Below are 15,015 nucleotides of genomic sequence, written 5' to 3' on the forward strand. Positions count from 1 at the left end.
CTGAAAGCCAGGAGACTTGAAAGCCGGGGACGCGGCCCCAACCCAGGAGCTTGTGTGAGGGACGCGCGAGGGGACACGCAGATGCCGCCGTCTTTCCCACAGTAAGTCAACTTCCGCTTTCTAATAATGCGCATCATGCTATAAAAGTGGACAAATTTCAATCTGACTTAGCCTGTAGATCAAATACATTAGAATAAGAAATAGAAATGACATCAGAATTCATCATATTATGTATGATTGTCAATATTGTACTTCCCGCTTTGCAGTCAATTTTACTGTGGTACAATTTCATTGCATTTCCCCCTTTTTTTAAATTGTGTTTAAATGAAGCTTGACTTTGTGTTGTCTTCTGAAAGTTGCAAGCAAACGTGAACATTGCAGCAAGCCCAATTCCATTCATTATTCAACTTATGTATTCATAATTCTTTATTTGTTTAACTAGTGAATGGTTTTCTGCCACTATAATGGAAAAACCCCATTTTAATTTGATATTATTTCAGATGTGCTCTGTCTGTGAAAATATTGCAGTAATAGATGCAGAATTTAATGAAGCATTTTTTCTCAAAATTTCAATATATAATAAAAAGATTTGTTTTTCCTGTTTATGGTAAGTAATTTTATCCTAAAATTCAAATTCATTTTCCCCTAATTTATTGTGGGGGTTATGTTCCCCCAAAACTCCACAGTAAGTAGAGATTGTGATTTTTTTTCCCCCTAATGTTTGTGTGTTTTTTGTTGTGTTTTTAATTGGAATCCACAAAAAAAAGAGTCTTTGTTTTTTTGCTTTTTGTTCCCTTCAATTCTTTGGTTAAAAAAAAACAACTTTTTTTTTGTCTGTTTCAACTTAGAAAAAAAATATTTATTAGATAAACCTGCAATAAAGTTATGGTCATACATGAAACTCCACAATAAAAGAGTTTATTTTTTTATTCCCTTAGAAAAAGACATAGAATAGATTTTTTTTTTTTTGTTACAATGTATTAGGATTATACACATTTCAGACATTTGGATGACTAAATATACCCTGGGTCATTTTGACCCAGGGACATTTTTGCAGTTCTCGAGAAATGAATATAAATAACTGGTTAAAACTATGTAATGTATTTGGATTATACACATTTCAGACATGTATGGGTGACTAAATATACCCTGGGTCATTTTGACCCAGCGACATTTTTGCAGTTCTTGAGAAATTAATATAAATAACTGTTTAAAACGAAACAGTATTTGGATTAAACACATTTCAGACACGTTTGCGTGACTAAACACGGCCCGGGTCAAAGTGACCCAGGCACATTCTTGCTGTTTTCTTGCTGAGCATTCACGTGTCTGACGCCCCAAGTTCTCATCTCCAAAGATGCTGCTGACATATTTATTTATCGATTACCATTAGCATCCTTTTATTCTCGCTGGTCAATGCGTTTCATTTGCTCTTGTGTCAACATTTTGCTCGCGAATCCTGCAACAGACCGTTTATTTTCTTGGGATTGCCTGTTAAAGCTTGGCGGGGGGCCGTTAGTCCCGCCATGCGAGGAACTTTGGGAAAATCACGGGGTGTCGCCGATGGCGCGTGCGTGGAGATGGAGGGAGACCAGGCTCCTGGAATAGAATTTGCTGACTGCGAATTGCACCCCGCATCCCAGGAAATGTCTTTCCACTCCGCGGTCCATGAAAGAGCTTCCGCCGAGTGGCAATGCTCCTTTAGTCCATGCGCATTCTTCTTTTCTGTCATTGCCGTGATTTATTTATGGCCGGTTCAGGGCAAGGGCAGACTGCCTCAGAATATTTCTTGTGCTACTTGCTTGGGGAAGTTTGAGCATCGCTTGAAACAAGAGGGAGCACTGACCTATATTTATAAACTTCATTCCAATGTTTTTCGTAAAATTGTATTGAAAGTGATTTCCAGCCAAAAATGTTTGTTTTACAATAATTTGTTACGTACCTGGGTCACTTTGACCCGGAACATAGTCACCCAAACATGTCTGAAATGTCTGTAACCCAAATACAATATTTTGTTTTAACCAGTTGTTCATATCCATTTTTCAAGAAGTGCAATATTGTCTCTGGGTCAAAATGACCCAATGGTGGCTATATTTTTCCTAAAGTGTCAAAAACTGCATTTTTATTGGGTCCCTACTCACAAAGTAACCAAGGCATTACTTTATTTATACCCTTATGTTAGATTTGTTTACCTGGTATAGCAAGAACATCATGGGTCAGTTTGACCCGGTGTCATGTGTGATTATCCAAAATGTATTAGAAACTTTTTCATTCTTTTCAGAAACAGCAAAAATGTATTAAAAAAAAAAAATAGTAATAATTAAAAAGTATTGTAACTAAAATGCGTACAAATGCCAGAACTGCAATTATGTCGCTGGGTCAAAATGACCCAGAGGTGGTTGTATTTATCCTAAAGTGTTAAAAACTCATAGCAAAGTTATTGAGGCACTACTTAATATTTACCTTTGTTTCTTTGGAATAATAATAAAAACATTCTGGGTCGATTTGACCCGGTGTGATGTGTAATTATACAGAATGTTTCGGAAACAGCAAGAATTTCCCCCCAAATCAAAAGCATTGTACCAAAAATGCATACAAATGGTGTTTTTAAGGGATGTGTTTACCATACATCCGCCTAGCAGAAAAATTACATTTAACATTTACTTTAAATGAGTTAGCATAATGAGAGCGTTAAACAAAAAAAAATACCCATTTTGAGTACAAAAAAACGCCGCTCTAATGCATGTTTGATATTTTGTTTCTTCTAGGCAATCCTCTAGAGGGAAATTTCCTGCTTGAGTGTGACGCCGGGAAACAATTCTCACTATTGAAGTGGCTGAAAGAGCAGAGAGTTTCAATTGACAACTTGTCATTCTTATTGTTGCTCATGCGCAAAAAGCTGCGCAGATTGTCGGCGACTTGCCGATGAAGAAGACCCACGAGCTTGTCGTGCTCCTAATTATTCGACCTGGAAAAGTTTGCGGAAGCAGGCGGCGCTCAGCGGGCCGGTTGACCATGCGACTCGCTCCGCTTGGCTCACCCTGCGCACGTCCCGTCACTTTTCCTCAATAGATCCCCAAGCGCTCGCAGATCGAGCTGACAAAGCCCGAAAAAATGAGCGAGACCAACTACTGGGTGGTGGACTACGACCTGTCCTCCCCGGTCCCGTCCGTCTCGGCCGGGGTTCCGGCGGCGGGCTTGGCGCCGGAGCCGGCGGCGGGTCCCCCCGAGCAGGCCGCGGCCTTGTGTCTGGTGGGCCTGCTGCTGCTGCTGCTGCTCTTCCTGCTGGTCCGTTGCGTGCGCATCCTTCTGGACCCGTACAGCAGCATGCCCGCCTCATCCTGGACCGACCACAAAGAAGGTCCGGACCGGGGGCGCTTTGATTATGCGCTGGTGTGAAAGCTAAAAGATAAAACTGACACTGCTATCAGCCCAATTGCTACACGGGACTAATGTGATGTGTTATATTATCCAGGCGTCCATTTTCTAGCGCAGACTTTTTCAAAATGTTTAGGGTCAGGCGTGAAATTTGTTCAGGGGTCCCTCATAAGCCAAACGTTAAGGGGACAGTGTGTAAGATTTCGATCATTTTTCACTAAAAAGGAATAAATTAAATGATTGTAAACTTCAAAAACTTGCAAATGAATGTGTTCTTAATGACCAACAGTATGTTTGACATATAATTATCAGCCTAGTTATCATTAAATGATATTATATGAGGGGTGGCACTTCTCCGGAGGCGGCCATGTTTGTTTTAGTTATGGACAGCACCTGCAGCACCTCCTGCTGGCCGTAATGAAAAAAGGTCTAAATCTTACACACTATCCCTTTAGCATGTATTGTTACTGTTGTAGTGTTAGCATAGCATATTTATTGTTTGTTTGTTTGTTTTTTTCGGGTAAAATAGGCATACTGTGGTCTTGCCAGAATGAAAATGTGTTTTTCCGAGGTGAAGTTGGAATATTGTAATCTCAAATCTCATTTTAGCATTTTCAAAGAAAAGGGATTTGTATTGATGACAAAGTTCTAACAATGGAAAAGAAGCCATAATTTTAAAAGTGAATTTCAAAAGCACTGTACTGCTTTATTTTTATTGCTGTTTGTCTTTAATTCAGGAAATATGCTGGTATTTTCTTTTAAAAGTCAACTGTAATCCATAAAAAAGTAGTTCAGTTGCGAGGCTTTTATTTTGATTCCTAAATCCAACCACATATTCGACATATCATATTAGTGTACATCACATGACATTACAGTGGCTTGCAATAACATTAAGTATTTTTTTTAGGGATAAAAGCTTTCTGTGGTGTTCCAATATGTGTGTAAGAATTTTAATAATCATTGGTCACACCAGTTGCTATGAGTCACAGAATGTCCAGAAATGAATCTGCGATTGTATTCATTTGGACATACAACTGTTGACCTTTCAATAGAGCAACTCTGAGCAAAGAAAACATCAAAATATGTACATCGAAATGTGATATTTGAAGTTTGTACAATTTTGTGCTATGTATAACGTTTTCAAGTGTTCAGTTGATGCTCAGGTAGAATTTTAGTGACCAAAGATCGCACCGTTATTTGGGGGATGTTTTTCTCTCTGTTGTTTCCACGCAAAGATGTGTTTATTAGTCCCTTTTGAAAGGCTGATTCATAATCTATCACTAAGTACTATTGGATTGTGTGGGTCACGTGCCTGCTTTAACTTGTGTCATGCGTTCCCTCCAATTTCCATGTCGTGTTTACACGTCGTGTATATATATTCTTTCTTTTTTTTTTTACTGGTATGGCGTTATAGGAAGCAATCATTTGTGTTATAAATAAATAATGTGCGATAACCGAACCATTGCGTAGCGAAGAACAACTGACTGTAACATGTTTTTTCGCCACTCAAAATGTTTATTTTTTTAACAAAGTCCAAAAAACGGACAAATGTCTGTCAATCCTTCAATCATTTTTGCCTTTCGTCCTCGCTAGTGCCTGTAGAGACACGTGACCATGTGTCGTCACTGCTTTGTACCACTTGTTTTGGATCAACTCTTTATACCCTTCCAGAATTTTTTTAACCAAAGTAAAATGTGTTTCCCCAATGAATAATAAAATATGTTTAGTTAATAAAACTTGATTATTTTTTCTTCCAACCTAAAATTAAAGTCGACAAGATTTAAAGCAAATGAGATCAGTCAACTCGTCACTTACCGAGGTTTCTAATAATTCAGTGGTCTGCTGCGACATCACCTGGACATTAATGAAACTACAAGAGGGGGCCAATTCTTTGTAGTGTATTTTTAATGGTATAATTTTCTTTTGTTTTCGTTTGTCTTGTTGTTTTGATGTTACGTTTCATTTTTTGTCATGTATAATTTTTTGCGAATATTTTTTTTTCCCCTTTAGTTAATTTTCTTTGTTTACATTTTATTCGCAATTTCTGGTTTTTAGTTGTGTTTTCTCCGTTACGTGTTTTTTGCAGCTCCTTTTTTGTCTGTTTTCATGTTTGTCACTTGTTGTGTTTTACCTTTTGTAACGTGAGTTCTTTTTGTTTTGTGATTACCATTCTACCTTGTGATTTGTTTTTGTGATTTGCATTTCACGGCCATCATTATTTCGTCTTGCGCGAATGATCACGAGGGTAGAGAAAAACAAATCGGCTTGAAGTCACACACACATACAATGCCAAAATCTGCATGACGAGCAATGCAAATAATTTTGCTCACAAACCACCGTGCACACTGGATACTTCAGAAATAGAGCGCCGGTTTGCTCGAACCACAAGCTCATTTGCATGACAGTAGTGATGTTATCTGCTCAGGTGGTCTCCATGGCAACAGTACAATCAGATAGGAGGAGGAAGCAGGTGCGAAGAAATGACTTACGATAAAGAGAACAGATCTTTCGTGCTGACTGGGGGGCATTGTAATGATTTCCAGCTGAGCTCTTCCCGCTATTGTTTGTTTTAGTCTTACTTCCTGACCCATTACAATTCCACTGTACATACTAAAACTGGAATTTAAGGCAAGGCAAGGCAACTGTTTACACAACTCATTTCATACACAAGGAAACTGGATGGGCTGCACACAACCGAAAGCGAAACATTCAAAAAGCATAAGCAAACAAACAGCACAGAGAATTAAAGCAGATAGTTCAACAACCACAAACCGGAAGTAAATTCGTAGCAATAATGTCTGATTTTCGAACATTTTTTTTTCCTGAAATTGTAGTCGATGTACTACTAAATAAATAGTTTTGACTTGCCCCATTTTTTACCAAAACTATAACTTAGCCGAGACTTTTAATTTGAAGATGAGGTTTATCACTTCCGGTTTTGGAAGGTTTTGCGTGCGTGAGAGCGCGTGAGTGCGTGTGGTTGTTATACCTGAGCGGAGAAATAAGCATCAGACAGATAATACGAAGACGGAGAAGCGTTGACGTTGACTCGTCTTGCTGTGGATTTTCTAGTGCCGTCACACCTGAAGCATCACATCGCACTCGGGCAACTTCCCGTTTGGCAGATTTTACACATCAGTTGAAGGTAACTTTGCACTTCTGACCGTGGAACTCATCTTGTTTGTTTTGCGAGTGTGTTATAAATCAAGACGATGTTCATCGGATTTTTATTCAGTATTTTAACTTCCTACATTTTATGAGTATCTTTATTTTTTACTTAAAAAAACGACAAACTCATTCGATCCAAAAGACATATTTTTACGTTGTTTTTATTTTTTATTTTATTTTTAAAGAGTCCACGCAAGTGTTTGGCTGAATGAGGGTTTAACAATGCCGTTTTCGTAGTAAAATGAACAATTACTTTATGAACAGTAATATGTTTTAATATTTTATTATTAAAAAAAAACATTACTTTTCTCTCACAAGTCTTGTGGGCCGTGTCAAATATCATTTTTTGTTTTTGCTGAGGGTCGTTGACAAATGGATGGCCACATTTGGCCCCTCGGTCGTATTTTGGACATCTAGCTTTACGTAATTAAGTGCAAAAGTGATTAAATATACTTAATAACAAAAGGAATTGCTTACTTTTGGTAAAAAGTAAGTGTTTGGGCTTGAATGAGTTAATTTGGGATCAAATCAAAACATACTCATGGAAATGTGTATGTTACTATCCAGGGGCAAATGGAGTTGATGGGGAATGTTTGGGGAGAGCACTACTGGCTTCCTCCAGGCGTGAGCTGGGACGACATGGAGCAACTGGCCCAATGGGAGCGCCCGCTTCCCCGAGATCTTCTGCTCGCGCTGCCCCTCGCTTTGGCCTTTGTGCTCCTGCGTTACCTGTTTGAGAGGTACTATGGAAAGCTGTTTTTTCCATAGACGTGACAGCCACCTTACCTAGGAAGAAAAATCAGCACGCTATGATAAAGACCGGGCCTTGTTATTATTGTTAATTTCCTTGTTCATTTTTTATGCCTTCTGCCACTGTATTATATTTCTGTAAACTGCAGTGATCCCTCGCTACTTCGCACCTTCTCTATCGCAGATTTTTTTTTTTTTTTGCATGACACAGACACTCCTCTTTTGGTCTACCTAACCAGCGGGAGTTGGGGCTGGAGAAGATTACAACTCCTGCCCTCATTGGTTGATTGTCATTCTGGGAGCCAATCATGTGTCTTGTAGGATTGCCCATCTCCCTCATGAAACACACATGCTAGATTAGATAGACGCAAGGGAGAGGAGGAAAGAGGCTTCACCAAAGCGTTGTAAATCTCTTACGTAGATTTCTTTTGTAATAAATTGGAATTTCAAGTGTCTGATTGTTATCATGTTTAGTCGGCTACAGGCTTGACTTTAATTAGACTTGCAGGCGTAATTTCGAAAACCGCGGCTCTCCGTCAGATCACGGCCACGTGGATGGGAAGGGAAGGGATAACACTACAGTTACTGTATAAGGTTTGCTGGATTACTGTCTATGAAACCCATCCAGTTTTGACATCTTTGTGAGATCCAAAAGAAGGTCATAGGCCAAATCCACTTGAGCATTTACTCTTAAGTTTTCTTTAGTTATTCTTTTGGGCCAAAAGCAACACTAGTAATGGACTAAATATTGTTATCCTACTAAGGTCCACATTAGTACATTTTTTGTGCTCGTTAGCAATAGAAATTTGAGTACTTGTAGAACAACACGCGATTCTCTTAATGTAAACCATTGCTTGCATTCCGCTCGCATGAGGTTATCGCGCGACAAATATTTGTCTGCAAAGCTCACACGCAATTTCCTGATTGGCATGGAGCAGGTTAGCAGGATGAGCCGCGGGGCGAGGAGCAGGTGTGTTGTCACTGGTAGCTTTGCTCTCACCGGGGGACGAAACCCCAGGAGGCCGCAACAACACAGGCTTTGTGCCGGCTCCATGTTTTTGCTTTTTTTCCCCCCATTTGTGTCATATGAAAGGAGATACATGTGCTGTGTTATTGCATTTGCAGTTTGACTTTTTGTTCTGTCAATCTAATTTAATAGTACATGTTCCTTTTCAAATTAAGAGCAAATGAATTAGAACATGTAAAATCTTATGGCTTAATTGTGTTGTTTTTATTTTGTGAAGTTTTATATGGACGGCTGGACTTTGAACAGGATTCTATACAAGTCTCAAACAAATCTTAATTTAACCCTTTAAAGTCCAGTCCTCAAGTACCTGTTTCCTGCATATTTTCCAAGTTTCTCTTTGCAACACACCTGATTCAAATGATGAACTCCTCAGCAAGATCAGCAGGTGCTTCATAATGATCCTTAGGTCTTTGGAGTTATATATCAAAACGAGCTTATATCAAAACGGCGTGCTTTGACTTGTGTCGACTTTTAACACGTCTCTAATCCTGTCACATCTGTTTTGCTTTCCTCAGATTCTGTGCCCCGCCCATCGGCAGATGTTTAGGCGTTAAGAATAAGTTACAAATGAGCGTGGCTCCCTCCCCCAAGCTGGAGTACTTTTACACTCAACAAAGGACGCGCCCCACACAGGTTACACCCTCATTTTACTTCCACCTGAAAATATTATATGACCTTATATTGTATTCTTTTGTATTGTATTTAATGGTATGATATGATATGATATTAGTCTACGGAGTTATATTATAATATACAACATATTATTATTATTATATGGTATTCTATGTATGTTTATGTTATATTGCATTAAATTGCGAATGTAATTTGTGGTGTAAAATAGCATTTTCTCTGTGTGGCAATCGCAGAGCGACATCATTCATTTAATGTCGCTGTGTGGCAAAAGCCAGCGTCAAATCGAGACTTGGTTCAGGCGGCGCCGTCACCAAGACAAGCCGTGTCAAACTAAGAAGTTTGGCGAGGCGGCGTAAGTCATCTCTCTGTGATTTTTTTTTTTTGTAGTTTTATGCGTAGTTTTTTGTAGTTTTATCAGTGTGAATGTCAATATGTGCTTTGTTGATGGTCCCAGTTGGAGGTTCTTTTTCTACCTGACAGCCTTTGTGGGTGGGCTGGCCTGTTTGATTGATGTGAGTTTTTCAAGGTTTCAAAACGATATCATCAAGCAACATCATTCCTCAATTCTTACTTTGCTTGCCTCGTGCTTCCTGTACAGACACCCTGGTTGTGGGACCTGAGGGAATGCTGGAGGAACTACCCAGTTCAGGTAGGTCACCCAAATTCCATTTCATATTCCAATTCATATTGACAACACAAGCTCGTTCAAATCATCTTTTGCTTAAAGCAGTTTTTGCAATTATTTGCACCCCAAGGAAAGAGAATTTTGCACCCACCCACCGCTGTGCTGACTCAAAATAAGATTAGCTATAAAAGTCGAATAAGCATACCTAAAATGGTTTTTCAAATTAACAAAATAAAACATGATATAAATCAACTTTCAACAACTGACTACTTTTTGCAGTGTTTATACTGGTTAAAGATTAGTCTAAAACTGAAAGAAATAACATTAGGCTTATTTATAATATTTCAGGCATCAAAGTGACTGAAATTTTGAAAAAAAGAATGATGCCAAACCTTGTATTACTCCAATTACACTTTGCATGGCAAAAACAACCCCTCCCACCCCCACCCCCACCCCCACCCCCACCTCTGGGGACCTGCCCCATTATTTGATGATTTGAGAAGGCCTAGCTCAGCCCTTGTTGGTATTTTGGGTTAGGATTATTTCACGTCAAAGGGAAAGCATTGAAAAAAGAGACTAGGGAGCTGAAATTTCACCCAGATAGTGACAACGTGTTAAATTTCAACACGAACACCACGTCAGACTACCAGAAATGTTCCAACCGTTGGCTAAAATCTGCTGAAAATGATGTGGAAGAACATGGCCAAAAATGGTCAAAATAGCGCATAAGGGTTAAAAAAAAAAACAGTCCCATTGCAAATGCGGTTTCGTGCCCTTAATGATCTGAACGAGCCCATGTCGTCCGCAGCCCATGCAGCGTCGCCATTACTGCTACTACATGCTGGAGCTGGCTTTTTACATCTCCCTGCTGCTCCGCATCTCTGTTGACGTCAGGAGGAAGGTGAGAGCCTCAACATTTCACACTCAGTATGTTCGTCAACATATTGCCGGACAATAAATCGAATGAATTCCATTTGAAGTGGTCGTCCACATGTTGTCATTCTTAGCAGTCAAAAGTTCATATTTTGTCTTGAATTAGCACCAGCCATTTTTAGACTCACTTTTAGCCTAACACATGAAAACATTTGGAGAAAAATATAAATAAGTACCTGGGATTGAAGGTCTGGATTCTTAAAAACATAAAATTTCGTTTTTGGTATTGAATGAGTTTATTTGATAATAATGTTTCGAGTCCAATTAATACTTTGGAAAAAAAACATTCAACCAATCAATCATTGTTAAGCTCATGAGTGTCACATGACCAACAGGAGAGCCATGAATGGTGCTTGAGTGCATTTTCAGTCGATAGCAAATAGAAAAGATTTTTTTAAGGTACATGATTATAACCATTTAGTAAGGTAATAATTTCGTCATCAGAATGATTTATAGACAAAATATTAACTTTTTACAAGCAAAAATGTCCAAATAAGTGGACTACTCCTTTAACCAAGTTATGAACAAGCTATGAATGCTACGTGTACGTTCAAACTCATTTTAAAATCAGTATTCATGATTTCTGTTTGAAATTTGGGGGGAGGGGCCACATTAAAATTGTTATTATTATTTTGATGACCCGGCCCTATTTGTCAAGCCTACCAAATTTACTTTGTGGTTAAGGATTTTAAGGAGCAAGTGATCCACCATTTGGCCACCGTCTTCCTGCTCAGTTTCTCTTATTGTGCCAACTACATTCGCATTGGAACTCTGGTCATGCTCCTCCACGACTCATCTGATATTCTGCTCGAGGTAACGCCTACTTTTTTTTTCTGGCAAATTGCACTTTGAGAACAATCAGTATGATCGGAACATTAAACTTGATTGCCAGAAACGTCCCATTAAATTATGCTAACATATGTTCTACATTTACGGAAAAAAAAGTATCGATACTGTTAATTTTACAGTTACAAAATGTACTGTGTAAAACCAACATACATGATACATGTCTGTCCTCTTTGCAAAAATGTCCGATCAAGATAAGTGTGTCGACCTTACTTTTTTGATGCCAAATACTACTTACCTATTGTGTTTTACTGCCATCTTGTGGTGCTCTCGGACATTACACAAAGAACATTCAAATATGTGAAAGTCTGGAGATTTTTATTGAGGAGCCATGGATAGATCGCGGATGGGAAAATGTCAGGAGATGATAACCTCTTGATGTGTTTGCAGTCCGCCAAGATGTTCAACTACGGCTGCGGCTGGCGCAAAGTGTGCGACGTACTCTTCGTGCTTTTCGCCTCGGTCTTCTTTTTGACGCGATTGGTGATTTTTCCCAGCAAGTCGGTGCCTTATCATTTGGTTCTTTCGCCCTCGGGGATGAAATTGACCGCGTGTCCGTTTTCAGGATCATCCACACAACTCTTGTACTTTCCATGGAGGATTTCCAACCTTTTGCCGGCTACTACTTTTTCAACGTCCTCCTAATAGTGCTGCAAGGTCTGCACGTCTTCTGGGCTGCTTTGATTTTAAGGATGGTCCCCAAGTTCTTGACGGGAAAGGTGAGACTCATGCCTGCATCTTTTCTTTGTTTAGGTTGGATGATAGCTGCTCGGAGGCGATTCAATGACAACATTTGCATTTTACAATCTGAGCCTTCTAAAATAACTGACAACACCTTCTCGGTAATTAAGTGGTAACATTAAGTTACTTTTGCACCTTAAGTAATAATTGAAGATAATTTCGTAATAATCGACCACTAACATTTAGATGATTTAATCATTGTAATATATATAAAAATGATAAATATATATAAAAATGACTATCTATCTATCTATCACTTCAGGAACGTAAATACAAGTAGCTGCAGTGTAAACTAATTCTGGTTACTAAAATATGAATTATAAAGTCTGTTTTGCTGTTTTCTTTATTAAAATTCCATTTCAAGTGGGCGGCCATTTTGCCACTGACTGCCGACTGAAATTGACATCAGTTGTTCAGAGTAGTTAACAACCAATCAGTGCTCAGCTTGCGAGCATCACATGACCAAATTCAGAAAACAGCTGAGCTGTGATTGGTTTTTACCCGAGCAACTGTGATGTCAATTTCCGAGGCGACAACATGGCCACATTCTGTGAGAAAAAAAACTAAAGTGGATTTTTCTGCATAATTCATATTCCATAAAATGCAATAATGCTGTGTATAGTGGCTGCAAATACAACTACAGTATTATTTTTAAAAAAAACTTTCCTTTTAACACATTCAATCCCATGTACTTATTAAATTTTTAACAATATTTTTTTTCAAGTGTTTGGCCTAAAAAGGGTTTTGAAAAGGTATTAATTATTATTAAAAATAGATCTAACATAAAGAATAATACATACAAATACTGTATATACAAATATTAAAAAAATAATCACTTTATGTTTATTACAAGAAGCTCCTTTTGCCCCCCCCCCCAAAAAAAAAAAATTGAAAAAAAAAAGAAAAATATCTCCGAAAGCTCTTCTTTGCTTCAAACAATTGTGCAGGCAATCCCCCAAATATCATCAACTTTCAAACGCCCTCAGATGGAAAAAGACGAACGCAGCGATGAAGACAGCGAGCTGGAAGAAGATCAAGAAGAAGAGCTTGCGGGTGACGCTTGTCCAACGGGAAGTCAAGACAGCCAAAAGTTCAAGCTCCGCCCCTTGAGCAGCAATTGCGTCCTCAATAATTTCAGCAAGCACAGAGCCTCCATGCCTGACAGAATGCGCAAAGCTCACTAGAAACGTTACTCATATTTCATACAGCGTTCCCTCGTTTATGCCGTTGGTTACGTTTACAAATAAATTCATACAATTGCCCAAAGGAAGAAGGAAGAATAATAGCATGCTAAATCCGCTATACAAAAATGATGGGCATAAATATAATATCTGCGATCGAAGCCACGAGGGAACACTGTATTCATATATTTGTTTTCTTTCAGTTCACCAAGTCTGAGCTCAGTTGATTTAAAGCTGAGAATGAAGACGTCTTTTGAGTCCGTTAAAGCCCAAAGCACGTTTGAGACGAGGAAGGAGAGTCGCTACAAATGATTTCCTCTGTCCAGCTGGCTTAATAAAGCTTGGCCAATAGTGAAGTTTTCAACCAATTACGCTCATGACATTCACGGCAAGGCAGTCAAAGGAACAGTTTTCAGTATTTTACATGCATTCTTTCTTTTTTTTTTTTTAACATTTATGTCTCGCTAGTGGTTTTAACCATAGTGGAGATGAGTGATGGATTTACATAAAAAAAAATAGAGAAACATACGTTCAGAGTAGAGTTTGGTCATTTGTTCTTACTTATGTTTTGAGAAATAGAAGACATATACTACCAGCTCATTTTGTTCATGGTTGTTTGTTTGTTTTGGGGGGGAGGCCTTTATGTACATGGTCGTTTGAACGGAAAAAAACGTTGCTATAAGTGCTGTTTTTAGTTTTTCCTCTTTTTTTTTGGGGGGGGGGGGGGGGGCTTAGAAAACTTACTATTCATGGTCTTTCTCTGAAAAAAAAAGCCTTACTATACATGGTGTTTTTTTTTTTTCTCCAAACATCTTAAGGTATCCAGTATATGGGTCCCCACTCAATTAAAAAAATGTTTTCACTGACACAATAAGAGCCATACTATACATTATGGTGGTTTTTTTGGTTGGGGGGTAGATGGTAGATTAAAAAAGATTTTTAATAGTAAGGTTAGAGTCTAAAATGAGGGTTTTAATCTTGTATTTTCCTTGTGCACGTTTAACTGGCAAGGGTTAATCCCGCCTTCTGATGTTTATCATTGGCTAGTTGTGAAAGCGAAAATGAAATTGAGGTTTGTAATTGGCTGGAGCGTTACGTCAGAACATATGGAACGGTGAAAATTACGTACATTTTGTCTCGAGAAGAGAAAAGCTTTAGCTTTGGTTTTGCGATCTTATGAATTGAATTTAGCTACAATGTAAACAAAGAGGAGCTTGCGAAGTGGTCAGCAAAGTGACATGGCTTGACAACACACGTCCACGCGAACACGATTATAGAGACTTTAACAAAAAACGTTCCAAAGATTACATCCAAACATTGGTGTATTGAAAAATGTATTATGGATCCCTCCATGCCAGTTCAGTCTCTGTGGCGCAATCGGTTAGCGCGTTCGGCTGTTAACCGAAAGGTTGGTGGTTCGAGCCCACCCAGGGACGAGGATTTTTTTTTATTTTTCGGACTTTCAAATCTGTTTTCTGGCTTTATTTGTGAACCTGTGTGAGGTTTCGTGTACCACTACTACAAACTCGTACATTGTCGTTTTTCCGAGATTTGCTATTCATGTTATCCCACCCAAAAAAGTCTTACTATCGTCGTTTTTTTCCGCGAAAATAGCCTTATAATAGCATGGTGTCTTTTTTCGCAAAGAGAGCCTTGCTTTTTAAATTATCGGGTTTTTTTTGAAAGCCTTACTATATATACTACGGTACACGGTCGTTTTTTTCTCACAACAA

General features: G+C 38.7%; 2 protein-coding genes and 1 non-coding gene across 7 annotated transcripts; all 3 read left to right on the forward strand.

Annotated features, from left to right (window-relative positions):
- LOC148414616 (cortexin-1-like) lies at positions 1 to 5,125 on the forward strand. Its single transcript, XM_088430179.1, has 2 exons — positions 1 to 101; positions 2,769 to 5,125. The coding sequence occupies exon 2, from the start codon at positions 3,115 to 3,117 to the stop codon at positions 3,397 to 3,399; it is 285 nt and encodes a 94-aa protein (XP_088286305.1). The 5' UTR covers positions 1 to 101; positions 2,769 to 3,114; the 3' UTR covers positions 3,400 to 5,125.
- Positions 5,126 to 6,349: 1,224 nt separating this feature from the next.
- LOC148414617 (ceramide synthase 2-like) lies at positions 6,350 to 13,882 on the forward strand. Of its 5 annotated transcripts, none has more exons than XM_088430166.1 (11): positions 6,350 to 6,523; positions 7,114 to 7,286; positions 8,839 to 8,956; positions 9,190 to 9,308; positions 9,411 to 9,468; positions 9,555 to 9,605; positions 10,390 to 10,482; positions 11,199 to 11,327; positions 11,751 to 11,860; positions 11,926 to 12,079; positions 13,049 to 13,882. In XM_088430166.1, the coding sequence occupies exons 2-11, from the start codon at positions 7,120 to 7,122 to the stop codon at positions 13,283 to 13,285; spliced, it is 1,236 nt and encodes a 411-aa protein (XP_088286292.1). In that variant the 5' UTR covers positions 6,350 to 6,523; positions 7,114 to 7,119; the 3' UTR covers positions 13,286 to 13,882. The 5 variants fall into 5 exon arrangements, with proteins under 5 accessions (XP_088286292.1, XP_088286296.1, XP_088286297.1 ...); XM_088430170.1 differs by having other exon boundaries at positions 11,751 to 11,843; positions 13,049 to 13,265; XM_088430171.1 differs by having other exon boundaries at positions 11,751 to 11,843; positions 13,088 to 13,265.
- A 762-nt stretch (positions 13,883 to 14,644) lies between these two features.
- On the forward strand, positions 14,645 to 14,718 carry trnan-guu (transfer RNA asparagine (anticodon GUU)). The gene has a single exon. It is a non-coding gene; the product is annotated as a tRNA-Asn (tRNA).
- The last annotated feature ends 297 nt before the right edge of the window (positions 14,719 to 15,015 follow it).

Source organism: Hippichthys cyanospilos, chromosome 12 (genome assembly GCF_059441005.1).
Source record: "Hippichthys cyanospilos isolate Australia breed blue-spotted pipefish chromosome 12, RoL_Hcya_1.0, whole genome shotgun sequence".
NCBI classification, from domain to species: domain Eukaryota; kingdom Metazoa; phylum Chordata; class Actinopteri; order Syngnathiformes; family Syngnathidae; genus Hippichthys; species Hippichthys cyanospilos.

What these genes read in the sequence shown, in the direction of transcription:
- LOC148414617 (XM_088430166.1), top strand. Translation starts at nt 7,120, where the DNA reads ATGGAGTTGATGGGGAATGTTTGGGGAGAGCACTACTGGCTTCCTCCA. An exon ending in CTGTTGACGTCAGGAGGAAG is followed by an intron (nt 10,483 to 11,198) that starts GTGAGAGCCTCA and finishes TTTGTGGTTAAG; the next exon opens with GATTTTAAGGAGCAAGTGAT. An exon ending in CCAAGTTCTTGACGGGAAAG is followed by an intron (nt 12,080 to 13,048) that starts GTGAGACTCATG and finishes ACAATTGTGCAG; the next exon opens with GCAATCCCCCAAATATCATC.
- LOC148414616 (XM_088430179.1), top strand. Translation starts at nt 3,115, where the DNA reads ATGAGCGAGACCAACTACTGGGTGGTGGACTACGACCTGTCCTCCCCG.